The 27,339-nt window shown below is 25.6% G+C and overlaps 1 protein-coding gene across 8 annotated transcripts in view; it reads left to right on the top strand.

Annotated features, from left to right (window-relative positions):
* LOC127289598 (peripheral plasma membrane protein CASK) overlaps positions 1-27,281 on the top strand; it is a 157,320-nt gene extending 130,039 nt beyond the window's left edge. For 3 of the 8 annotated variants that reach the window (XM_051317611.1, XM_051317612.1, XM_051317618.1), the window contains 11 exons: positions 4,465-4,656; positions 4,994-5,158; positions 5,495-5,563; positions 14,401-14,430; positions 16,872-17,109; positions 19,597-19,653; positions 21,593-21,712; positions 23,026-23,142; positions 23,308-23,415; positions 23,502-23,677; positions 24,169-27,281. In XM_051317611.1, coding sequence (XP_051173568.1) covers positions 4,465-4,656; positions 4,994-5,158; positions 5,495-5,563; positions 14,401-14,430; positions 16,872-17,109; positions 19,597-19,653; positions 21,593-21,712; positions 23,026-23,142; positions 23,308-23,415; positions 23,502-23,677; positions 24,169-24,348 — 1,452 coding nt within the window. In that variant the 3' untranslated portion in view covers positions 24,349-27,281. Of the gene's footprint in view, positions 1-4,464; positions 4,657-4,993; positions 5,159-5,494; positions 5,570-14,400; positions 14,431-16,871; positions 17,110-19,596; positions 19,654-21,592; positions 21,713-23,025; positions 23,143-23,307; positions 23,416-23,501; positions 23,678-24,168 lie in introns of all 8 variants that reach the window. The other 5 variants (XM_051317616.1, XM_051317619.1, XM_051317614.1 and 2 more) reach the window with 4 other exon arrangements.
* The last annotated feature ends 58 nt before the right edge of the window (positions 27,282-27,339 follow it).

Below are 27,339 nucleotides of genomic sequence, written 5' to 3'. Positions count from 1 at the left end.
TCACTAAATATTTTTTCTATAAGTTAAATTTCTCTAATAAAATTAGTCGAATTAATAATAAGTAGAAAAAGAAATATTAAAATTTAAAAAATTTGATTTAATACTGATTTTAGAATTAGTATATTTTATTCACTCAGGTGAAATATATTTTTTTTTTAGGGGGGAAAAATAAAAACAGTCAAGATTTAAAAGTGTTTACATAAGAAAAGAGCTTGGGAATGTTGCTAGGTCAAATTAAATTGTAGCCTTAGGCAAACTAAAATATGGTCCCGCCATGTTACCCAAACTCAAAGAAGGTTGTCGAGCTAAATATTTACTAAAAGCCTGAAGATATTTTTTTTAAATACTTATTCTTGTTTATAAACGTATGTTTTCGCCAATTTTTTTTTTTTCAAAAATTGTTTATTACATTTCAGGAAAATACCTATTTTATATATATACATTCATCAAAAAGAACAATTTGTTTGAATTTACAAAAAAAAAATTTTCTATCAATTTCGATGTTTTATATTATTATTTTTATTTATTATTTATTATTATGTTACTTATTGTTATTTATTATTTTTTATTGTTTTTTATTTTTTAAAAAAAATTGTAAATAAATAAATTAATAATAAATAGTATATATTTCTAATAGTATTGAAATTAAAGGGTTACTAATTAACTTGAGGTCTTTACTAAACTGAAAAAAAATTGAGAATATGCAAAATCCTTGTTAATTGAACAGCTTAATTAGCAATGAGCAAAAAGAAGCTTAATGTTAATTTGCGAGAATTGTATGCAAATAAACTGTTTCTCTATACACGTTTAATATTAATTGTTTACGAAAGCGGGAATTTTTTTCCACGCAATTAAATTCTTTAATATATATAATACACATTGTAAATTTTTAATTGCCAACTTCTTTTTTGTCTAATTGACACTTTTTTTAATTTAATTTTTTTAGTTTAGTTTAGAAAAATTTTAATTTCACTAATTTAAATTAATACTGATCACTAATTTACTAATTGTTTAGTAAATTACAAATATGATATATTTTACACTTGATAGTATTAAGTATTAATTAATATAAATAAATTTATTATGACATTGAGTTCAATTAGATAGAAAATAATTAATTGCCAACATGGAAAATGTAACGACGTATAATTAATTTCTCATTGAATTTATTATTGATGTTGATGGTGCGGATTAATTGATTTAAAGGCGTGCAAAACAATAGTGGTAATTTGCATTAATTACCGTAACAATTGTTCACAAATTAGCAATTTCTGCAAAATATTTAGAATATAAACAAACATATTAGTTTAATTGCTTTTGATAAAGGTATAATGAGATTAATAAAATAATATAAGAAAACTAAATAAATAAAAAATTATTATATTAAAATTATTATATTTTTAAACTTTTTTTTTATATTTTATTATTCTTTTGTTGAATAAAAGAAATGTTGCAATGTTATAAAAAAAGAATATATGAGGGTGGATTTGCTATATGTGAAAAGTTGCTGCGTCATCGCTTATCATTTGTAACCGCGAATACGAAAACAGTATACTTTTGTGCATGGTTTAACATGAATAGAGCATATATGATAACTTTATTGAATGCCGGATATGCTCTCATATCGTTTCTTTGTGAATCCCTTTTCAACTTACAGTACTTGAGACAGTCGTATAACCAAACATTTTATATACATATGTATATATAGATATTTTTGTAAGCGAGCCAAATTTTTATGCACTTTACATTTCTTAGATATGAGACTATTTTTCCAAGCGATGAAAGCGTAACTTTCTTAAAAAATTTTATCTCGTTTCATCCATAAATTTATCGCGCTTATATATATATATACCGAGATGAATAAAAAAAAAAAAGCAATTTTTTTTTTCTGACCGAAAGAACATATATGATCCATTTCAAATTCACTTTAGGCCTCGGATTGTTCGACTTTAATTTTGTATTTTTGTGAATTTTATTTCTAAATAAAAACAATGTTTTATAGGTGATTTAATGAAATTAACAGGGAACATTATTTCTCATTTGCCTAGTATTGCGAAACAGGATCAGTTAGCGGATACAGTTCGTTGACGTTATATTTTTCTTAATTACCTTAAAAAAAAAAATGCCAACACGGTAGTCATTAATTATAAAGATAATACGGACCAGTAAATCACAATAATTATACTCTCTATTAAAAAAAAAAATTGTCTCAGTTACACATTTTCTTCTCTTCTATAAGAAAAAATATTTTCAAATCAGAATTTTTTATAAAAGAAAAAAAAATCGATTGAAAAATATTTTTTCTCCCCTTATAAATATTTTGTCAGTGTCAAAGGAAGTATTAGTCGTTCACGGAAATGAGAGAAAGATTATCGATACGATATTTGTGATATGGTTTTTGTTCACATTTCATCTCCCCCCTATCATCAAGTTAACATATACGTATACAATAGTAATATGTGTGCGTCGATCACACCTAAAAAGAAAATTGCCAATTCTTGTCACACTCTATGAAAAAAAAAATGGAAAAAAAAACACATTTTATCGTTCAAAAGTAAATTTCATTCAAAAAAAAAAAAATTCATTCCTTTTTTTTCCAACTGTCACGCAGTCTGTCTCTGAATTGGAAACATGCAAACAAAAAATGTATTAGATATGCAAATTAAGAGAAAAAAAAAAAGAATAGAATTTTACTAAAGAAAATTAAAAAAAAAATCTGTGGATAAAAAAAAATTGAATGGGAAAAAATTTAATTAAAATAGAAAAAAAACAAATTGTGACTTGAAAATATTAGCTTTTGTATTTTTGATTCAATTTCATGTGAAGTGTTCATATGTGTATTGTATTTGAAATACGCGTCCTCGATTGGTTTCTGGTTTCCGCTTGTGACACTTCGATGTGCCAGTAAGCCCTTTAGACATTGGCAAGTTTCCAACAAATTATCCCCCATTTCTCTGAGTGCCTTTTGAGCTTTTCTTCTGTCGTTTCTACTTGTTCTAAAATCCTGTTATTTGTCTCTATTTTTTTTTTTTTAATATTGAAAATTTATCGAAAATTCTGTGAAAAAATTATCAAGTTATATGATTGTATTATGAAAGAAAAATCGAAAATAAATTTTTTTTTCAGAACAGATTTTAAAATTTTACCATTAAATTTTTTTAATTTTGTAAAGTTAAAAAAAGTTTTCTTCACTAAAAAAAATTGTACTCAAGACAAACTTTTACTTGAAAGTCGTCAAAGTTTTGAAATGTTGCTTTTCATTTTCGGTGAATTTAAATATAGATATAAATCTCTGTAGTGAAAATTAGTTAAACAAATAAGAAAGGAAATGTTTGAGTTTTAGTAGCTTTTAGTTAAGTCTGGCCTGGCAATTACTTAGGACAGTTAATATTTGCCTTCTTGTTATAGCCCTAACAGACCATTTTCCTTCGTGTCGTCATTTATATTCAAATTCAAAATTCAAAGTGCGGATGAATCGTGAAATTGAGTTAACTTCTCGTCACCCCACGAGAGATTTAATGAACCCAGAGAGTCACAATTAAAATTTTTTGTAAATCAATTTACAAATAAAGAGAAGTTTTGACAGAAATGGAAAAATCAAATATCTAATTACGTCGAGTGTGTTTTTATTTCTAGATAGCAAAATTAAAACTAATAAATTCAAAAGTTTTTTAATCAATTTCGTTAAGTTTATTTGACTCTATTTTTCAATTTTTTCCAAAAAAGCCCTACAACAAAATTTACTTAAAATATATATTTGACATTTTATAATTCGTAAATATTTAAAAAAAAATTCAGAAAAAGATTCAAAATCTTAAATAATAAATTTTCTTTTTATATAAAATTTAAATATTTTATATTCAATCGTTTTACAAAGATTTCAATAATAGTGAAAAGTCATCCATTTTACACGTTTTCTTTTCATCTTCTTTCACTTTTTCCCAAGGTACTGGATATTTATCAATCGCAAAAGATCAATACAATTTGTGTTCTAAACTTTAAATCTAAATACATCTTTTATAAGAAATTTATTATCATTCATAAATATTTTCCAGACATTATGTTCGCAACAATGAATTACAAGTATAAATAAATAAAAAAAATTTTTCTCGAAATTTAAAACGTTTATTTAGATCAAATAAATATTTATTTAAACCAAATAAATCCCTGAGTGATATTGGAAAAAAACAATCTATTTTATTAAAAACCAATTTGTATGATTAAAAAATATTTAAACGAAAAATTGTAATTATAATCCGATAAAGTGGAATGAGATGATATTTTGGAAATTCACTAGCGCGTATATGTGAAGAGCCCATAATATACACGGATCATTGAATCGTGAAAAATGATCATGATCCCTTGATCGATTTTATTTGTCAAATTTATTATTTACATATATAATGTGAAATTATTCAATATTTTGGTATATAAATTTATTTTCGGTCTTATATTTTATTACAGGCGTTACTTCAAGCGCATGACGTGGCTGGCCACGAGGTCTATGGAGAGGAAGCAACGAGGGTCACTCCACCACCTCTTCTACCGTACCTGAACGGCAGTGATGACCTCGAAGGGCAAAACGGTGACCTAGACCTCGAAAATGTCACTCGTGTCAGGCTAGTTCAATTCCAAAAGAATACGGACGAACCCATGGTAAATTTTTGAAATAAAATTGATTTTTTTTTAAATTACATTCCTTTTTTATTTATAAATCGTAATAACTTTTTTCATTAATTTTTTTTTTTATTCAACAAATATTCTCTCTATCCGGAAAATTTGAAATTAACGAATGTGGATTATATATGAAATTAATTTTGTTTTCAACTTTTATGTAATTTTACAAATTTCAACTATTTGAGAAAAGTTGTATTTTAAAAATATTTTATAGTTAAAGTTATTAAACCGTTTTTCGCTGAGAATTTAAATCTACTTTTTATTTGAAAAGTGTATTTTTTGTTACAAAATACATATATAAATTGTATGCTTTCAGGGCATTACGTTGAAAATGAATGAAGATGGAAAATGTATTGTAGCAAGAATTATGCACGGCGGTATGATTCACAGGCAGGCTACTTTACATGTCGGAGACGAAATTAGAGAAATTAATGGAATTCCAGTGGCGAATCAGTCTGTCAACGCTCTACAGAAGATACTTGTAAGTCTTTTCTCTTTTTCACAATTTTTTATCCTCACTTTTTGTTTTCAATTTTTTTTTTTTTTTTTTTTTTTTAACGAAAATTATTTCTAATCGAAAAAATTGTAAATTTAGTAATAAATAAACAAAAGAAATAATTATAAACGAAAAAAGAAAATATTTGCGATAAAGTTAGATTTTATTAATTTTTTTTCAAAATTACAATATAATTGAGAGAATATCCCAATTTTCATTAGTTTAAAACAATTCAAAAATATTAATCATTAATTGTAGATATTTTGCTAATTTTTAATATAAGAAATGAATATTATTTGTTTTTTGTTTTTCGTATTTCAGCGAGAAGCACGTGGATCAGTTACCTTCAAGATAGTGCCATCATACAGGAGTGCGCCGCCTCCCTGCGAGGTACAAGTAAGCCCCAAAATCCGTGACCACTCCCCAACCCTCACTACATTTGATATTACTACTATCACTACCACCACTGCAACTACAACTTCCACCTCGATAGAAACAATTCACAATTCCGCGTCTAATCAAAAATCAATGAATCCCATTGCGAGTAGCTCTAAGGAAAAACCCGTGAAATCCCAAAAAACAGGAAAGACAAAAAGCACATCCTCATCTTCCGATTCTACACCGCGACGTCGTTTAGTAAATCCACTTTCAGTTCTTCGTTCACGAAAATCTCACACTTAAAATTATTCACGCTCGATTAGACACAAGATTCGTTGGAACTATACATGCATATAGTTTATAACTATTGAATCATTTGCTCGAACTTCCACCTTAAAATTGAAGGGAGAAATTTATTTCAAAATTCAACCGTTTAGTAATTTATAATATCCAAGATTCATAGTTTCATAACTACTATGACTTTTTTTTTTTCTCACAAAATGAAACTTATCTTGAAACTTTATTTGTTACATTTGAAATTCATTTCAACTTGCAAGACATAACGAGGGGGAATTTAGAAACTTTTAATTAAGAAATTAATTAATTTAAATAGAATTAGTTTTGTTTTGTAAATTTATATTTTTGAAAAAAATATAATAATCAAAATATGAAAAATTCTGAAAAAGAATTAATATAAAAATGAGAAGAATAATATAGTAAATATAAAAGAGAATAAAATCTAATAAAAATAATAAAAGTAGTAAAAGCAAAATATTGGGAATAAAATATTGTTTCTTGTGTTATTAAATAAATTTTATTCAATATTCCATATTAGCAAAGAAATGTAGATTTTTCAAAAGTTTTTTTTTAAATATATTTTTAATAACACTTTTATCTGTAAAAAGAATTTTTGAATAAAAAGCAATAATAATTGATAAAGAAAGACATTTGTAACAAAGAAGTTAAAGCACAGAGTTTTATCAAAGTTATAAATAAATTTTAAATTTTTCTTTTTTAATTATCAATTTCAATTTTTATTTTCTAAAAATAAAATAGTATACGAAATTAAGATTGAAAGAAAATTTAACCACCAATCGCAGAGTTTATGGAATTTTCTCTTGAAATTCTTTTTTAAATTTTTTATCATTCATATTTCTATATGAAAAAAAATCCTTTGTAAGCGATAGTCTTTCGATGGTGAAACAATTTGAAATCAAATAACCCAAATATTGAAAATACACGGAAAAATTTTTTTTGACTAAAATATTAGGTTACTTGATTGTTATCAAATAAATATTATTTTTACTATTTATTTATAAAAATTATTTAATTCAAGAAAAATATTTATTTTGATAATAGTCAAATATTTGAATCAAATAAATATTTTTCCTGTGTATAATTTTTATATAATTTTCATTTTCTGATAGGTATTTTAATGTAGGTATTTAAATTTTACAGTCAATTACGATATATATCAACTGTAAATTCAAGCCTCTATGAGGAAATTAAATTGACTCGTTATCTTGATCTAGAATTCTCAGTGGAGACTAATTTCTCGAGGATTGCCCGAGTAGTTTTGAAACTTAATTTCGTATGCCTAAAATGTTAATGGATTTAGTACAAAGTGAAGGAAAGTGATTCGAGTTGACAATGGAACTACGAATTCACGATACCTTTGATTATATCCTAGTTGATCTCAAACAACGGAATTAATTACGACGAACGTTCAAATATTTAATCTTGAATCTTGCCTGTTTTTTAAATTTCATTTACTATATTAAATTTCTTTGTAACTTTTTCAATTTTATAAAGTTACACTATTCTTAAATTATTTCTGAACTAATTTCAATTCTTTTTTCTCTAAATTAACTTCAAGTCCCAAAAAAATTTTAATTTGGCTAAAAACTAATGAAAAAATATTTTTTTTTAGGGGTGGAAGTTCTCGAAGATATGTAAAATATTTTGAGAAAAATTGTTTAATTTCAAAATAACGACAGAAATTGATAAATTTAATGGAAATTTTCGGTCGACCAGTAAAAAAAAGAATGATACATTTTCTATTAACGGAAACAATATTTGTTATTTTATTTTCGTATTTTGATAAAATAAAAAATCGATTTTCTATTGCATCTGCTTTTAAAATTCTCTTACACATACACACACACACATACACTCGCCTCAATTTTAACCTGGGGCAAAATGATTCCTGTTTATAGGCACCGTGTAAATATCGATAGCAAATTTTATTTCATTTCTACGGAAATTTCGATTCTGCAATTCTGCGCTCTCAATCGAAAAAAAGTCATTTAAAAAATAATTTTTCATTTAGCACATAGATAGTTATTTGAAAAAAATATGCTTTTTTTTTAATTTAGTTAATTTTGGAAATACTTTCTAAAAAAGACTCTAGTCAACTGAATCTAGTCAACTGAAGCTAATCATTTTTCAAAAAATAAGTATCTAATATGAAATAGAATTGGTAATTAAACGAATAATCTGTTGAATTAGTTTTAATTTTTGTTTAATCAAATTTTTTTTTAAACAAATTTGAATAAAGCTTTGTTTAAATTTTCTTATATTATGGTATTATGTAAGTTGAATTTAATTGCGAATAGGAAATTATTTATTCATAAATACTTTCCTAAAATACTTACATAATATCTAAATATTCCCTAACGAATTTTAGAGTATAATTAATCTCAATAAGTGAATAAAACAATAAATTAATGAACTGATAAGTAAATAAGATGATAAATTTAACGTATTAAAAAATTGTTGAATTAAAAATTAAATATATGGACTGTAACGTAATTTTTTTGTCGTTTCGTTTTCGTGCTTGTGATTGTTTTAATTTTAATTTCTTTATTATTTTTGTTTTTTTTTTTTGTTTAAAATATAAAAATTAACGTTTTGGAGATTATTTTGATGAATTATTATTATCGGTTGTAAAACGGAAAAGTTTAATTCCCAGAATAAATTCTCCACACAAGTACACTTCCATTGCTTATTCTATTTTTTTTTACTTTTTTTTTTCTTTTCTGTCTCTGAGTTTGTTTTTTACCTTATTATTGACTCGCATCCTTCAAAGTTTGCCTATAATGTTGAAATTACACGTTAAATATATATATAAATATTCTTTTATGATTAATTGAACATAGAACGTTGCTTCGATTGTCCATTGTACGAAGAGTGCATGATTATTATATATATATATATATAATATTTCTTTGTTTTCTTAGGATTATGAATAATAAATATATATATATATATATAATTAATATATATTTAAATATATTAAGCACGGCTCTCTGCTCGTTTGATTGTTTATATTGCGTGTCTACGTTCACGTAATTTATTAATAATTATATACATATATAGATCTTGATATTTATTGAGCATTGCTCTACGCAATTGAAGTAAATTTATATTTATACGCGTGTATATCGAGAGTTTGAAATTTGCACAGTTTGTATTTTACGCAAAGTTTATTGTCCTAAAAAAATAGGAGAAATGGTGTAACAAACGCTTTATAGTAATTTTTATCATATATAAGTGCATGTTATATATAGATTTTTTTTTTTTTTTCGAAAGCAAAATTTGGTGAGGGTTTTTCAAGTGTGTATAAAAAGTTAATGATATTTGAAAGTTTGTTGATGAAAAAAAGAGAGAAAATGCTTATTCCATTTTTTATTCAACATCGTTTGATGTCAAAAATAATAAAGCTTTTGTTACACCAAAGATTACCCTCACCTGCATGAAGGTTATATTCACAAAAGGCTTTTTTGTCGATGGCTCTTTGCATCGTGATAATAACAAAACAATCGATTCGACCTATCAATCAAAAGACATAATTTATATACTTTCTTTAAAAAAGAAAATTTGAAATTTTTTTCCAAAGAAAACAATTTTTTTGAGAAAATATAATTTTACCTTTTCTTTGAAATTATAAGATAATTTCAATTTTGTTTAAAATCTCCGTAAAATTGAAAGGGTGACATTTTTCAATAATCTCGAATAGGTTTTTAATTATTTTTTTTTTCTAAAAATATAAATTTTCTACAAAAAACTCATGCAAGTGAGGGTATAATTTTTAGATCCAAATCTTGAATTTTTTTCAAGATAGAAAATTGACGTCCTTTTTCAAAAAAAAAAAATGGACGTTTATTGCTTTAAGTGTTGAACAAAAAAAGTTATCTTCTAAAGATTAACTATATAATAAAGATATATATTCTTTATTGACGTCACAATTGTACGCCTAAAAGAAAATCTAGTCACAAGTTATAATCTTCAATGAAAAAAAAAAAAAAAAATTTCTATGTTATTACAACGAATACTCTTCATGACGAGTAAAGGCAAAGATCTGCATTGAAATTTTTTCTGATTTGTATATGAAAAAATATTGTAGTTACATTGTATTCCTGTAAATGTTTTAGTATATTCTAGTCGATGTCATATTTGACAAAAAAAAAAAACTATATATGAATTACCATTGTGTAAGTATCTTATATAAAACGTTGAAAATAATTCTTCGTTTTATGACAAAAATGACTGAAAGAAATTCGATGAGATTATTTTCATCAGAAATAAATAAGAATTCGCCTAAACTCTATGTAAATAGAAAGTGCCAATATTTTTATTTTCAAAAAAAAAAAAAAATTATCTAAAAAAATATTGGTAATTAAAATTTGATTGGGAAATATTTATTTTCCAAAAAATAAATTTTTATAGTCAAATATTTATTAGAGGGAAAATTTTACAATAGTTTAGGTGATAAATATATATAATTAATAATCAAAATAATGAGCTGTGAGACGTTTTAAATCGTTTTTCTCATTTTTTTTTTTTTTTTTTTTTTGCTCCATTTATATTTCAGTCTCAGACTGATTAATAATAATTAATATAAAAGCAATTGTGCCGGATTTATTCTTAAGCAGCTTACGGCTCATTAAAGAGTGGCCGTTTTAATGGAGACAGTCAAAGACCTCGATATTTTGTCCTGAATTGGAAAAAAAAAATCTTGAATTCGTTATTCGAATCATCAGGAATCATTAATAGGATCGATGCAATAGAAAAAAAAAAAGAATTTTCATATTTTCAAACTGAAAATTAAATGGAAATAAATTGAATTTTTTTATTGGTTTGATCTTTTTTAAGGGTTTTTTTATTGAAAAATGAATTCAAATTTTTTGACATATACGTTTTTATTAAATAAGCAAGCAGATTGTATTGGGTCTTAGATTTAATATGACGTCTCCGTCTTTTTCCCACTTAATAAGCTATAAATAATTAAATAAATGTACATTAAGCTGCCACATATTTAGAAGAAGAATGTCATTATTTGCGGCAGCACATTGTACGAAGACATAATAAAGCATGAACTGCAAAAATATTGCGTTGAAGCACGTCGCCTATAACAGTGACCTCCTTTTGTGTCGTAGAAATAGTACAATAATACCAGACTGATATGTCGCACTTTGTACATCATTATTCGCACAACACGTCAGTGTCGTCAGTCCATTGTCTATATATTTCCAGTCTGTGACACCATATATATATTACGTTTTATCAAAATATCCGCAATCCCGTACTATTCTGCACGAATTCCCATTCCTCTAATTCTCATAACGAGAAAATCAATTTTCACATATATATATATATGTATAAAAGAATCCTTTTTATTTATCTTCTTCAAACGAATATACCCTCTCTTTCCTTGAAGACGTTTATCTTCAAAAACCTTCAACTCACTTTTACCTTGAAGATAAAAGGTGAATTTATACTTTGAATGCTGAAACGTTCGTTTTACAGAATTGTCGGTTCTTTTTTTTAAAAAAAAGAAAAAAAGTTGAATTTAGAAACATTGAAAATTTTTATGCTTTTTAAAAAAACTGATTTTTATTTGTAACACGAATTAAAATCGGTTGAATATTATTTATTGTGGCTTGTAAATTTTGTAATATTCAATTTTGTTAAAGTGATTCATTTTTTTTGTTTCCTTTAGAAACAATTGAGAACAGTAAATTAATTAAAAACAAATTTATTTAATTCAAATAATTTTAGAGAAACCACAATAAATGATATTATTAATTAAAAATTTCCAATATTAAGATTTGAGCGGAAAAAATTTTTTATTTTCAAAATCAAAAATTGGCAGTAATTTTGAAAGATTTCCAAATTTCGTCATAATTTTTAAAAACTAGAAAAAAGTAGAAAATTTAAAAAAAAAAATTTTTTTTGTGTTGCGCTTGAATTGTCTTGAAAATTAAAAGAATTTTCTTGTATCGAAAAAGTAATTGTTGCAGTTTGCCGGGACAATTTAGGTAATGTTGTGTATCTGTGTTTATATATTGTTGTTGCCACATCATTAATCATCTAATCATCACGGAGGCACAAAAAAAATTATTAAAAAAAAAAAAAAAAAAAAAACGTTGCAGTATCAGACGAACGATGTTTAAAAAGCGATGTCTCTTCAAATACCGATTGTTACTTCGGTAATTGAATATCGTCGATTCGACAGAGAAAGCAACTTGTACGTGCGCAACAAATAGCAGCAGTCAGTCCACCAGACAAGTTATATATATATATATATTATGTTTACATATATATATAAATGAGTACCTGCTATTCACTGTGTAGAAAATTTATACATCTATTCCTATTTATCATTTCATGTCTTTTATATTATCAAGTGTTTTTAAAAAAAATTCCTACAGCAAAATAATATTTTTTTTTGTCTCTTTCACGTATTCCTCCCATAATCTTTTTTCTTCAAATTGATTGTATTTTGTAATTTATTCAATGACTTTGAAATGTTAAATTAAGGAAGATTCTTTCTTTCTTTTTTTTTTTGATAAAAGAAAATTTTATAACAAAAGAATCAAAGAATTAAAAAATGAAAGATTCATCCTTAACAATCTCATTTCTCAAGAGAGATCCACCCGCATGTCGGATAGAATTATCTTAACAGACAATTAGCAAGTTTTTATAAAAGAAAAATTTTCTCTCCGACACAAAGGTGTGATTTTAAAAAAAAAATTTAACCACATCCCCCCCCCCTGAAAAAATATATATAGTTTCCAATTGTTTCCTAAAATTGTAGATATGGTAGTTTCTCTCCACCTATGCACGAAAAAAAAAAAATAATAATTCGCGAAGACGTCATCTGGCGTTTTATATAAAAAAAAAAATCTGAAAATGCATTATTTTGAGAAAAAAAAAATTGCTTGCTAACTGCGCTTGCTCGTTACAGGGGGAACATTTCTGAAACCCATTCAGTAGCTGATAAACGCACCTCATCCATGAAGATAGTTGGGCACTAAATGAAGGCAAAGATCGCCCCTCCCCCCCTTATTTCCCCTTTCAATAGTCTCGTAAACCTATCTGCCTAAAGCAATTTCCTTTTACGACCCAATTGTTGGCGGAGCTTTATTGTTAGCTTAAACTTCACCAGACATAACATTCCACGCATGATGGAAATAACTTCCCATCATCTGACAGCTAAATTAGAAAGCAATAGTATAGCTTCACTATACAATATATATATATATATGAAATCAGTCAGTTTCACCAGACAGAATCAATTGCTTCATAAACGAAATTCATAGCTTCACTATATGATAAATTTATAGCTTCATTATATGATGAATTTATAGCTTCATCAGTTGCTATTTATAGCTTCATCAGTTGCTATTTATAGCTTCATTATCACACGAAATTAATATAGCTTCATTATCACACGAAATTAATAAAGCTTCATTATACACTAAAATAATACAGCTTCATTATTCATGAAATTGTTTTAGCTTCACTGTATACATATATAAAATTAGTAGCTTCACTTTACACAGGATTAGTAGCTTATATAAATAGAATCAATAGCTTCACTATTTCATTTCAAAAGCATTGCACATGAAAATTAGTTTTGTAGTTTTGCCATTTTTTTCATCAATTTAAATGACAATTTTCATTAACAAAAAAATTTTAATCAAGAATGAGAAATTCATATATCAATCTATCAGCAATGTTCAGTTTTTTTTTTTAAAGCAAATAAAATTCATAAACGAATGGGTCTTGGAAATGAATTTCCACTTTTCGAAAATGCGTTTGTTGACTCCCATCCGAACCTTCTGACTGGAGTCGTAAATTGTAAATCACAAAAAAAAATTAAATTATAAAATTATTTCCCTAAGAAAAAAAATCAAATCATAAAATTTGAAAGAAAATAATATTTAGGGATTATTAAATTCAAGATAATTTTCTACAAAATTGAAAATTTATAAATATTTTCCAACAAATTGAAAATGTAGAATTTTTTTTCTACTAAGATACCAAAAATCCAAATTTTCAGAATTTTTTCAATTAAAAGATTTATTTTATAAGAAAATTATATTATTTGTTTTGAGCTAAAAAAGTAAAAAAAAATTTCCTTTTTAATAAATTGAAGATAATTTTCTCAATTAATTTTTTTGTACATAACTTCACCGGTTAAAAGGTCGGTGAAGATCAAACGACGCGAACGCGTGTTAAAAAATATGACATTTTGACAGTGTGATTGATCGTGTTGTCTATATATGCTGAAAAGATATATTTAATCTTGTCGGTGATATCTGGCACCTAGTATGATCTGCATGTGTCGGATAAGCATTATTAGCCATCTGAAAAAAAAGAAAAAAAAAAAAAATTTGTTAAAAACCAAAAAAAAAAAAAAACGAAAAAAAAAATTAGTCAGGAGGCTGACAAAACTTTTTTTGATCGATTATGATGTGTTCCACGATCGTAATCTGAATATTTCGAAGCCACTCAACGATTTAATAATTAACTTCCTTTTTTCTGTTTCTTCAACACTCTAGTTGTTCAGGATTAGGCCTCTGCCAGTGTTAGTAAGTACCACCACTTGCTCTGGTGTGATTTGACTGCTGTAGTTAGAAGGCTATGCGTTTTACGTCTATAAAACTTCCTGTCCTCTCACACCCCCTTTTTTCTTATATATATATATATCTCTTCCTTCCTTTATCTTCAATTTTACGAATCTTTTTTTCCGTTCTCTTTGTCCCTTGACGATCGTCTACGTTCCTGTTTTTTTTTTTTTTTCTTTTTTTTTAAAGAAAAAGTGGAAAATTCTCGGAATATACTTTCTCTATTGAATTGTTCTCAGTCTACACTTTAAATAAAAAGAAATTTTTTTTAATGAAAGAAAGTATTATTTGTATTAAAAAAATTATTCTTCGATGTAAAAAAATTGTTTTTCAATTTCAAGAATTTTTTTTCTACAAAAAAGGACTATTTTTTTGTGTCAAAGAGGTTTTTTTTCACATCAAAGAAATTAAAATATTTTTCAAATTAAAAAAAAAATTAGAAGCCAATGATTTTTTTTTTTGCAGGAGAAAGAAATCTCATTAAGTTATTTTTTAATTTTTATTTTATGAAAAAAATAGAACTACTTTTTATATACAAAAAAAATAATATTTACAATTTTAGGGAAAATATAAAGAACTGGATAAAATGAATAGAAAAATTGAACAATTTATTGTGATAACATAAAATGAAATTCTTTATTAAGAGAATATTACAAATAATAAATTTTAATAATAATATTAATAATAATTATTATTTATTATATTATTATTCAATACTCTTATTATTTTATATTAATTAATTTTTCGAAAAATCCCATTTCCTAATTTTCCTTTATTAAAAGTAAAAAAAAAAAAAAAACCTTCTCGGCCTTTGTTCGAAACATTGATGTATGTAATCCATTGTTGTACATAATATGAACAATGTGGACTTGAAAACAATTTGTAAATTTTGATAATTAATATTTTACCCAAATCTCCGATAAAAAAATGTTATTAATTAACATTAATAATAATATGTTGTGCTGCAATGAAAAAATTGTTTATGTCAAATAAACTGCGTGTGCTGTTAATGTATTGTAAAATTGATGTAAGCCTAGATGCTTCATTATTTTGATTTTAAATTACAATTATGCCTTTTTTATTGTTTTTTATATTTATTATTATTTTTATTATAGTTGAAAATAATAATGACAATAAACCAAATAATGACGCATCTAGGTATGTTTCTCATTTTTTAAAATGTATATATATATACTCATTTAATGTGCATTTATTTTTATTTATTTTTATTTATTTTCTAATTTTATTGAAATTTTTTTTTTTAAATCTGTTCCGATTTCGAGAGTTTTCTACTAAAATATTTTGAATTAACAATGAACACATCATTGTAAATTCTATTTATCTATCAAATATTTTTATTCCTGTTCCTCTCTCTCTTTCTCTATCTCACACACATACTATCTAAATATTTTTTTCTCTAATTGGCACGTGAATTAATTTTTGTTCTTGATGTTCAAAATATATTTTTTTTTTGTGATATTTTTAATGGTGTTTAATTTATTTTAATAAAATTTAAAATGTAGTGTGTGTTAGAATAATCAAAATTAGATTGAATGCTTTTATTATAAATAATTTTTAACTTCGAAAAAAGCTTGTGAAAAAGTCATGTTTTTTCATTTGCTACTATTGACAAAAAAAGAGTTATGGATATTTTACGAATCAATGCATTGAAAATTTAGATTTTAAAAATTTATTTTTCCACTAGTCGCTTGCATAATATAAAAAATGTGTAACACGCTAAATGGATGAGAAAACTTTTTCCATTAGTTGAAAATAAAAAAAAAATGGTAATAATTTTTATTTATTTATTATTTTGTTCATTAACGATTTTCAAAAAAAAATATGAAAGTTTGATTTCTGTTTTAACTGAAATTGAAAAATATTCTTTTACTCCTTTAGCGTAGTATTAAATTATTTCACTATTTTTTTCGCTTTTGGCGTTGGAATAATAGATTTTTTTTAGATACAGTAGTAATTCCTCTGAATCTCTAAATTTTTCTCAGTTTATCGCTAAATTTTTTTTTTCATAAAATTAGAATTTTTTTTTTCATAAAATTAGAATTTTTTTTTTTACATGACACGCAAACAAATTGTATACATACACATTTTTCTATTACAATATTTTTTTTTTAATTAAAAATGATAGTAGCGGATTTTTTTAAATCTTTTTCTCTCGTCAAAAATTTGTAAATGTTTTTTTATTGCTACAAATTGAAAATAATTGGAAAACAATTTTAGAATAAAAAATTTTTAATGTTAATAAAAAATTTTTGTTTGATGTACATAAATAATTGTATAAAATAATTACACTTTTGCTTACATTAATATATAATGGTGAATATATTAATATAATTTTTCTTTCACGATATTTTTTTTATTAATTTCTTGATTTTCTTTTATGACAGATATTCGTTCGGGCGCAATTCGACTACGATCCATTGGATGATGAATTGATACCATGTGCACAGGCTGGAATCGCATTTAAGACCGGCGATATTTTACAAATCATAAGTAAAGACGATCACCATTGGTGGCAGGCACGAAAAGACAACGCGGCTGGATCCGCGGGTTTAATACCATCTCCAGAACTACAGGAATGGCGAATTGCCTGTCTAGCGATGGAAAAAAATAAACAGGAACAAGGTGAGTTTATACATTCATGTATTGTTTAATCAATTTTTTTTTTAATTAATTAATTATATAATCACGTTTCACAATACACAGCACGACATTATTCACGAGCTTTCATGGAGTTTATATTGAATAATGAAATCACAGAAGGAAAAAAAAAATATTTTTTAATTTCGAAGAGAAAATTTCTTTTGGAAAATTTTTATAATTAAAAACGTTTCGCCAAAAAAAAAAAAAAAATAATGGGAAAAACTGCCAATTAATGTATTTCAATTTTTAACGAGAATTTTTAGAGAGATTCTTCATTAAAAAAAAAAGGAAAACAAGAAAAATAAATGTTATACGTATAATTAGTATAGAAACGAGAAATTGATGTTGTTTTTCATAAAAATAATTTTTAAGGTGAAAATTGATAGAAATTTTGCGGTTTACATATGAATATTTTTTTTATATAAAAAATAGCCTTTAATAAAAAGGCTTTAAACTAGCCCTGTATTATTTTCAAAAAAATTTTTCATAAAAGTAGAAATTTCTATAATTAAAAAGAACTTATGCATTTTTTTTTCTTCATTTATTAGCAAAAGCGAAATGAGAGTTTCAAAATAGCGCCAATTAAATTCCAGCAGATCGCATTTGTTATTTTGTCTATCAAAATAATAGTTCTTATTGATTAAAAGGAAAATTTTTTATTTATTATCAAAATAATTTTATTTTAATTATAAAAATACATTTATTATATTTATAATTTCATACAATAATTAAAATTAAATTGACAATTATTATTTTACAATTATTTTTGAGTCGAGTTTGAACTCCAATTATTTTGTGATCTGGATGTCTAATTATATTTATAATTCTACGATATGTTTATTATTATAATAATAAAATAAAAACCAATGCAGCCACTTGGAATATAATTTCTACAAAAAAAAAAAAAAAAAATATGAAATCGCAGAATAATTTCTCCAGCAATTTTCGTTTATTATTGAACGTGAAAGAATGTCTGTTGCACATGAAATTCGCATGAGGTGTGAAATATGTTTCGTATATATTTTTCTGTGAATGCTAACAAAATGATCATTTTTTTCTCACGAGTTTCACAGCAATAAGGAAAATTAATAAGAACTTGGAATTTATCAGGGAAATCAAAATTTATATAAATTAATTTTGTGCACGTTTATATTTATAAATTATTTGAAGTATTAAAAGAATTAATTAAAATATCAAACGTGATCCAGTAGTAATCAGTAGTAAAAGGCCTTTTTTAGTCAGACAGTATATTTAATTGTTTTGTAATAATACTTGAACAGTCTCTTTGAACAAAATGAAAAATTTGTTAATATATAAAATTCCAGAAAATTTAGGCCCCCCCAAAAAATCATCGTTTTTTTAATTTGGTTTTGTTTTACTATTTTTTTAATATTCTTTTTACTGTTTATCTTCAAATCGAATTTCAGTGCAGTATAAAAAATCAGTTATGAAAGAAAAATATATATATATTTAACCATTTTTATTCATATATGTACATAATATAAAAACTATATTACAAATTATATTACATCTATTGTAAATATATATAATAAAATTTCGAAATACATTCCAATTTTTGTCAGTAAAGCATGAAATATCGATTATTCAAAATTTATAGCATGAAAGAAACGACCTGTAAATAATTTTTTCTACAATAATTTTTTATTATTCCGTATGTCTGAGTTCCGCTATTATTTTCACTTCCAAATTGTAAAATATTGTACATATGGTACCATTATTGATCTTTTTGAGGGAAATTTATTTGTATACAACTTTGGAATATTTTTTTCACATTTTTTTTAAAATTTTAAGACAATGTAATTTAATAATATTCATTTAAAAAAAATCTATAATCAATTTAATTCACTTAAGAAGATATGTTAATTTTTCGATTGAAAGTCAATTTTTTTTTACATTACGAATTTTTTGATTTAACTAATAATCTTAAAAATGAAATGTATCTGAATATCGATTGAGTAATGAAGAACTTTTAAGCATATATATATGTACCTGATTTGGGGTTTTAATGCATTTTTTAAATTAGTTTTTAATGTATCAAACTTCGACCTACTTTTTATATATATTAGATACTCTTCCGTTATATTTTAAAAAGAAAAAACGTTTATGTAAAAAAAAACAACTTTTACGAAAGCTTCAAATCATTTTAGTGAAAAAACCCTGTAAGAAAAAGTTTTTAAAATAAAATTTAATCTTACATTTTCCTATAAAGACTAATTAATTTGGTTTTCTTTTTTCGTTTGATATATACCGTGTCTCTGATAAAAATAAGTTAAAAAACAATTTCTTTTAAATTAAAGTATGATAAATAAAATAAATATTTTTCTTTGAAACATCGGAAAAAAAATATACAATTTTTTCACTAATTTTTCTGGGAAAGTAGATAATTTTTTGATTGTAAATAATTAAATGGCAAAAGACATGACGTTGTTGTATTTTGTGCGGGGCTAGACACTGAAGGAGAAGGAGGATGTTCGTCTCACACCGAAGGCTGCGATGGTTCGACAGGTACGATTCTGTCTGCAGCTGTAGAAAAAACTGCAGTCACTTAGGTTTCATGTAGAAGCATGTATTATACACACAATAAAAAAATACCGACAAGACAGAAATTTAGAAAAATCGCAAAATATTTGTTCAAGAAAAATATTCTTTCCGTAATATAATTTATCCCTCTTCTCATCTCTTTAGAAACAATTACATATATAAACGGAGAATAAATGAAATTTTTCATAAACAGGACAAAAATTGTAATTTAAAATTGATATAAAACGTCAAAAATGTATTTGAAAATTGCTACATTGTAAGTGATTCGAGAAACGTGCACTTTTCCTATACACTTGCTATATATATAATTCATACATATATGAGACCGATACGACAAAGTGATGAAGAAGAATGGGTTTAAAAATTTTCTCCTCCAAGCAAAAAAATTGATCGTATATATAATGTGTGAAAATTTGTATATATCTGAAATGTATCAGAAAAATATGTTCCTGAACATAAAAGCGCAGATAAATGTCAAAAAAAAAAAAAGATGATAAAAAATATCTTTTTTTAAAAATACATTTTTTTTAAGGGAGAGAGTATGTACACTACAATAATACTGAATGTTAATATAATGTTGAAATATATTCTGAGGATTGTTAATTATTCGCGCATGTCATATTTTTCTTTTTTATTTGGGTAATAAGTTTCTTCGAATATCAGAAACAGAATTTTTTTTTTATTATAAATTTTGCGTTAAATTCATATTAATTGATAATTATAATTAATACCATAAAATTAATTTCTGATTCCGGAGAAGCTTGAAAAAATTGTGAAAGTTTTTTTTGTTTCGACAATATATATATATACAGGTGACAGTTGTGTATTTGCATCAATGAATATTTATCAACTTTTGACTGCTAACGATTAGAAAACAACAATGGAAAAAAATATAGAATGCTTTTATGTATATTAAACTCCATGCTTATACATTATAAATATAAACGCATCACTCTAAGTTGAGCTTGTTAAGCGTAATGTTAATATATTTTAAGCTTCTTGGCACGAATCCTTTTTGCAAAGAGTATCATTCATGGCACAGTATTTCATACCATTCACGCATTTTGTCATGCATAAATATTTCCTTTTCATTCTTCTTTTTCACGATTTGTGAACTGCTGGAACATCTTTTTTTTTCTTTATTTTTTAACGAGAATTCCGAGCTGCGATTAAAAAAAAAAAATAACAGGTTTATTAAATTTGAATTTTCTCGATGAAATTTAAAAAAAAACAACGCACGAGAAATTTCAAATTTACCTGAAAATTGAAAAAAAAAAAAAAAAAAAAAAAGAAAAACGATAGCTCGACTACTCGTGTGGCTTCCTGAGAAATGGCTTTTTGAAAATAAAAGTGGCTGTGAAACACTGATTGATTATTTCACTTAGGTAAATTATAATAAAAAATAAAAGCTTTCGAATCTCTCATATCCGACGTAGAAACACTGTATTGATGCTGGAAGCGCACTTTTCGCACTCATTATGTTTTGTAGGGTTCAATTATTGTTAAAATATATTTAATTATTGATTTCTATTCTAGGTATAATTTATTGTTTCAGCTGACAGCTTCTTTGTTCATTTATATTTATATCATAAAATGCTGATTTTCAAAAATTAATATGAAAAAATATTGAAATTATTAAATTCTATCATTTAAAAATACAAATGTTGAAGAAATTTTAAATCTACTTTGAACAAATTTCAAAGTTAATAATTTATTTACTTTTAAAATTAATTTTACAATTTTTCGAAAATTTCCGCTTTTTTTTATTAGGCTAGAAAATAATAATCAAATTTATATAACAAAATTAAATTTTTCAAGTTGAAATTTAATTAAATTTTTAATTGATTAATTAAATTAAATAATTAATTTCAAATGAATGCTAATAATCTTTTATTTTTTACAGTAAATTGCTCAATATTTGGCCGGAAGAAGAAACAATATAAGGATAAATATTTAGCGAAGCACAATGCGGTCTTCGACCAGCTGGATCTGGTCACATATGAGGAGGTCGTAAAGCTTCCCTGTGAGTATTAATTTAATAAATTGATTCGATAATAATATAAAATAAGGGGGGAGACACGAAATTGATTCGCTAATGATTTAAAAAAAGGGGAGACACGAAAATAGTTAGTTCTGTAGTTATTAATGTCAATATATATAGAGAGAGAGATTGCGATATTAATATTGACCTCTGAATCACAAATCGTATTTTTTTCTGTTTGTTTTATCAATTGACAATATTGCCCGATTTTCTCGATTACTTCTGTGATAAATCAAAATTGCCGAACAGCTATATGTGCCTGCAAATAACCAAAGAATGTGACATTATATGATTCATAGGATTTATATAATAAAAAGGCATAACTTTTAGCTTGAAAGCACTTCAATATATTTTTTTTATAAATTGTCAAAACGGTTAAAAATTTATTACAATAATAATTTATCAATAAATCGTCAACTTTTTGAATGTAAATTTTCATTTTTTTTTTAACTTTCGTTTTAATTATGATTTATTAGCAGAACTAAATTAAAATAATTTAAACATCTATTTTTTTAATTTTATAATAATAATTTAAAAATGAAAATTTAAGTCAAATTGAATTTTGAAAAGTATTATTTTAGATTTTAATGAATTTTGTTAATTTGGTTTAGGGAATGAACGGGAGATAATATTATAGTGCGCTTCAAATTACTTTAACTCTGAACATAATTTAGACGTAAGTCCAAAAATGATTGATGAATTGTGTGGTCAAATGTTTATTTTCTTTTACTTTTTGGATTTGTATGAAATAATAATAATTAATACAAAAACATTTATTTCACATGAATTATTAATTCATTATTTTACTGAGTTTATATGTTTTAAATTACTGAATGCAGTGTTCTCATTAATTTTATGCACTTGGAGAAATTTGTGTTGCAAACAAATAACAGATATTAATTTTTGACTAATAAATTTTAACATCTGAATTTTACGTTATAAAATGAAATATTTCGTTATAATTACACGATGTGTGGAATAATTTAATGTGAGATTTCACGTTATGATATTTTATTCAAAAAGTTGCGTGCGTGTGTTTTCAGAAAATAAAAAAAAAAAGAAAACTAAGTTGGTTGTTTCATTTTTCACCGTTGAAAAGCAATTTTCCAACAATGCAATTAAACGGATTTCTTTTTTGCAAATGTCCGCAGAATTTAGACAATGAAACAATTGACAATATATTGAACAAAAGTTGAGTGATTTTGAGCTTTTAAAAAATCGTTGGAGTAGGATTTATTTTTCAAGAGTATATAAATACATTCGACATTTGGATTTACTGTGTGACTTTTTTTTAGATCCCGCCTTTCAGCGTAAAACTTTGGTACTTTTGGGAGCCCATGGAGTCGGCCGTCGCCATATCAAAAACACAATAATTGCAAAGCATCCTGATAAATACGCCTATCCAATTCCACGTAAGTTATATTTTAGTAATGAATTATTTTTTCATTCATTTCAAATTTTAAAGAGAAAGAATCCTAAAGAAGTTTAATAATTAAATTATTCAATTAACGATTAAGTAATTAAATATTGAAAAATAATTTTTAGTTATAGAATTTATATCAAAATTTTATTTTTAGATACAACGAGGCCTCCACGAAACGACGAAGAAAATGGACGCAATTATTATTTCGTATCGCATGATGAAATGATGGCAGATATCGCTGCTAATGAGTACCTGGAATATGGCAAGAGAATTTTTTTTTTTTGTAAAATAGAATTACTAAAAGATGAAAAATTTTACTAACAAACAATTATATATTTTTTTGTACAGGAACCCATGAAGATGCCATGTATGGGACGAAATTAGAAACAATAAGAAAAATACACGAAGAGGGTAGAATGGCAATTCTTGATGTAGAACCACAAGCGTTAAAAGTTTTGCGCACAGCCGAATTTGCGCCTTATGTTGTTTTCATTGCCGCACCTGTACTTCAAAATATTGCCGACGTGAGTTTTTTTTCGAAATTAGATTTAATTATTATGCGTTTAATTTATTTATTTTAAGTGATTTTATTACTTGTATTTGAATTAATTTATCCAAAACAAATATTGTGACTATTTTTTATCATTTGATTTACAAAAAAAGTCTAGTTTGACAAACATTCATGTGAATATTTATATGTGAAATACTAAATATATATATATGTTTCGTTTAACTCGCGCTCTGATAACATTGCGAATAAGTAATTTTATTAACATGCATAATATGAGCTTATCAATTATTTCGATTCAGTGAATAATTAAGTTTCCGTTAAAAATATTCATGTTAAAAGGAATGAGTAATTTAATCAGTATATCATTTAAATCAACATAATTATTTTTAATTAAATTGACTGTCAGTTATTTAAACTGCTTATTCAGTACGAATATTAATATAAAATTATTTATATTTAATTATAAATGATAAAAAATAATAAAATTAAAAATATTGTTTTCAGTACGACGGAAGCCTGGAGCGCTTGGCGAAAGAGTCGGATATGTTGAAGCAGGCGTACGGTCATTTTTTCGATCTGACGATTGTAAACAACGACATTGAGGAAACGATTGCACAATTGGAGGGTGCTATTGAGAGAGTTCACACAACGCCACAGTGGGTGCCAGTTTCGTGGGTCTACTGACAGCGGATTTCGCCAAGTCGTTCGATTTTGACTTCCGACTGTAATGGTGCATCCAGAGGAAAGCAGTAATTTGTCAAAATGGAAAGTCCAACGACTTGTGCGTTGACGAGAGATTCGCATGGATACATCGAATGGGAACATCAGGTGATTAAGGCACAATGATAGATCAATCAAAGAAAGAAAAAAAAATTGTCGTCATCGACCAAAAAAAAAAAAAAAAAAAAAAAAAAATGTTATTGGTCTATGATGATGACACGACTCGGGTGTGATTGTGGTCGTGTGTTCATAGAAAATGAAAAAGAAAGAAATTAATTAGTAGGTTATTTAATGATCAAAGTCAAAGCTTCCGTGTCTGTGCAAAAATATATTGAGAACCTAAAATGCCTCAGAGACTCGGAAAAAAAGTGATTTTTAGGAAAATCGCGATTTTTTTTTTGTTTTTTTTTCTCCCCCTTATTGATTATTATTATATAAATAAAAGAGAGAAATGAATCACGAAACGACGATGGATCACACCTCTTTGCAGATCGTCGAAGACTCCTTTCAGGCGAAGCAATGTGTATTTTTCCGCGTTTCGCAAAGAAAACAAAAAAAAAAAAAAAAAGAAGATAAACGAAACTTACTCGCACTCGGGTAAAATAGAAAGCACTCGAATTTAGGTGGATCATGACTTAAGTTTAGCAAAATTCTCAATATCGTCGAAATAAGAAAGGTGATTGAAATAAAAAAGGACTTCTTTCGAGCAATTATATAAATGACGAGCGCTGCCCTTATTCTATTATCTCTATTCTATAAGTCATTCCTATCCTACAGACTGTAAGATTTCCAAGCAAAATTATTATTATCCACTGCAAATAATGTCCATTAAATACTAACAGTCGATATCCAATTTTAGAATCTAAACACTTGCTTCGTCGAGTTTGTAGCGCTTCTCCGTATACTTTTGCAGTTCACGCATTTCTTTTTCTTTCTCTCTCAAGACTGCGGTTACCATTCATTATCAAAATTTCAAACTAATTTTAATATTTCTAATTAATTTAATTGACAAAAGTTTTTCTAACTTTATTGTTGAAAATAATTTAAAAAATTTATTATTTAATTGCCAAAATGCAAAAATTGTTTAAATATTATGAAAATATTACATTTTTTGCACGTTTAGAAAAGTTAAAAATGAAATTAATAAAACGGTAAAGTCTGGTAACCTTGTAAAAGAAAAGTCTTTCACATCCAATCTCTTTTCTTCCTTCGATAAATTGCAAAGCGTGTTCCGCTCTCTTTTTTTTCCTTCTAATCGGACTGTATGTTTCTCGACAGTCATGTATCCACCCTTCCTTTCGTTATAATATTTCTTTCTCAAATGCATTATTTTTGTCAGACTGAGCTCATTGTTCCCAGGAAGAAGGAAATTTCATTTCTTATCAAATTCAAAAAACTTGTCAATAATTTCCAAAAAAAAATTCCTTTACACCACACTAATAATCAAAATAAACAATTTTTAAGTTAGAAAAAAAGGAAATACAAATTAAAACATAAAAATAGAATTTAAATGAATGGAAAAATTTTCCCAACAAGAAAAAATGAAACGAAATAAATTGAAAAATTAATATTTCCTTCCTGATGGGATCAGTAGTTGAGCGTCACAAAGATTTAGCTCTTTGTGAGGGCTCTTGTATATCCAAACATAGACTGAGATACGTATTGCAATACTTAAAAAAAAGTATAGAATCACTCGGTTCGCAATTACCCTCGTACAAAGAATATAATCGAATGGCGGAGTAACGAAAATGTTACATAGGATATTTATGAAGTTACAATCTCAATAAATAGATAGTTTACCAGCTATATAAAAATAATTAACGACTTAAAAAACACAAAGAGAAGCGCTCCTACGTACACAGAGATTTAACAACTAGTTAAAATGATTGATCGATTGATTAATGAAATAACAAAAAAAATAATTAATTGTGTAACTAATTAATGCTGAATTACTAGGAGTCTAAATAAAAAATTTGAATACGCAAAACCCGTAGGAATGGCGGAATGAATGCGATTAATGTTGTCAACTTGAAAATTTCAAAATGTCACAAAGTCAAGAAAATATTCTCTCATTTTCTTGAAACGTAGGTAAAATATTCAGCTACTTAAATTAAGTATGTCAATTGTTATTAGAAAAAAAAAAAAAAATTTTCTTCTATAGGAAAGAATTTTTCCTTCTTTTTTTTACTGAAATTTAATATTTCAGTTAATTTTGTTTGACGTTCCTGTACATTTTTCGTGTGACGAATCTTATTAAGAAAAATTAACATTTTTTTGTGAAAAAAATGTTATTTTTTTAAAAAAGAAATCAATTTTTTTGTGAAATTAATAAAAAAAAAAAAAAAGTTGACAACACTAAGAAATATGACACACGTGTGACCCTGTCCAGAATTTATTAGGCACAAAATCTAAAATAAAATCATGCTTTTAACTAGATTCTCCTTCGAATTCTCCAAATTCCTCATAATTTCCCATCCTTAATGCACTCTCTCGCATCAGAATATTTAATGTAGAAAACACTCCCAGGTAAAATTTTATAGAAATTTTCTGATAATTCGGTGCTGATAATAATATATAATCGGCATAAAAAAAATAGTCGCGCGAAAAGCATCATTGAGTATTTTTTACATATAATGGCAAAATATTTTCATCTGCCGAATGAAGAAAAAGAAAAAAAAAAGCGACTTGAAAAACACACGAAGGTTCTGAACAGGCGTCATTGCACGAGGTGGAATGTATCGTCGGATCATTGAGTGATCAGGAGCGTTAGTGCAATTTTATTAGCAATTTAAGCCCGTCGGTTTATGAATCTATTGAATGATTGTTACATGGAATTTATCCAAAGCGAAATGTACGCATGCGATTGTGAGAAAACAAAACAAAAAAAAATAAATAAAGAAACAAAAGAACAACCAATCATAAGTGATTTTGTAATATTTCTTATCGGTTGTAGCT

This window comes from Leptopilina boulardi, unplaced genomic scaffold (genome assembly GCF_019393585.1).
Source record: "Leptopilina boulardi isolate dan_hultmark-lab unplaced genomic scaffold, ZJU_Lbou_2.1 LbouV2_48, whole genome shotgun sequence".
Lineage (NCBI taxonomy): Eukaryota > Metazoa > Arthropoda > Insecta > Hymenoptera > Figitidae > Leptopilina > Leptopilina boulardi.
Note: the sequence above shows the minus strand (reverse complement) of the source record. Positions and strands in the feature narration are given on the sequence as shown.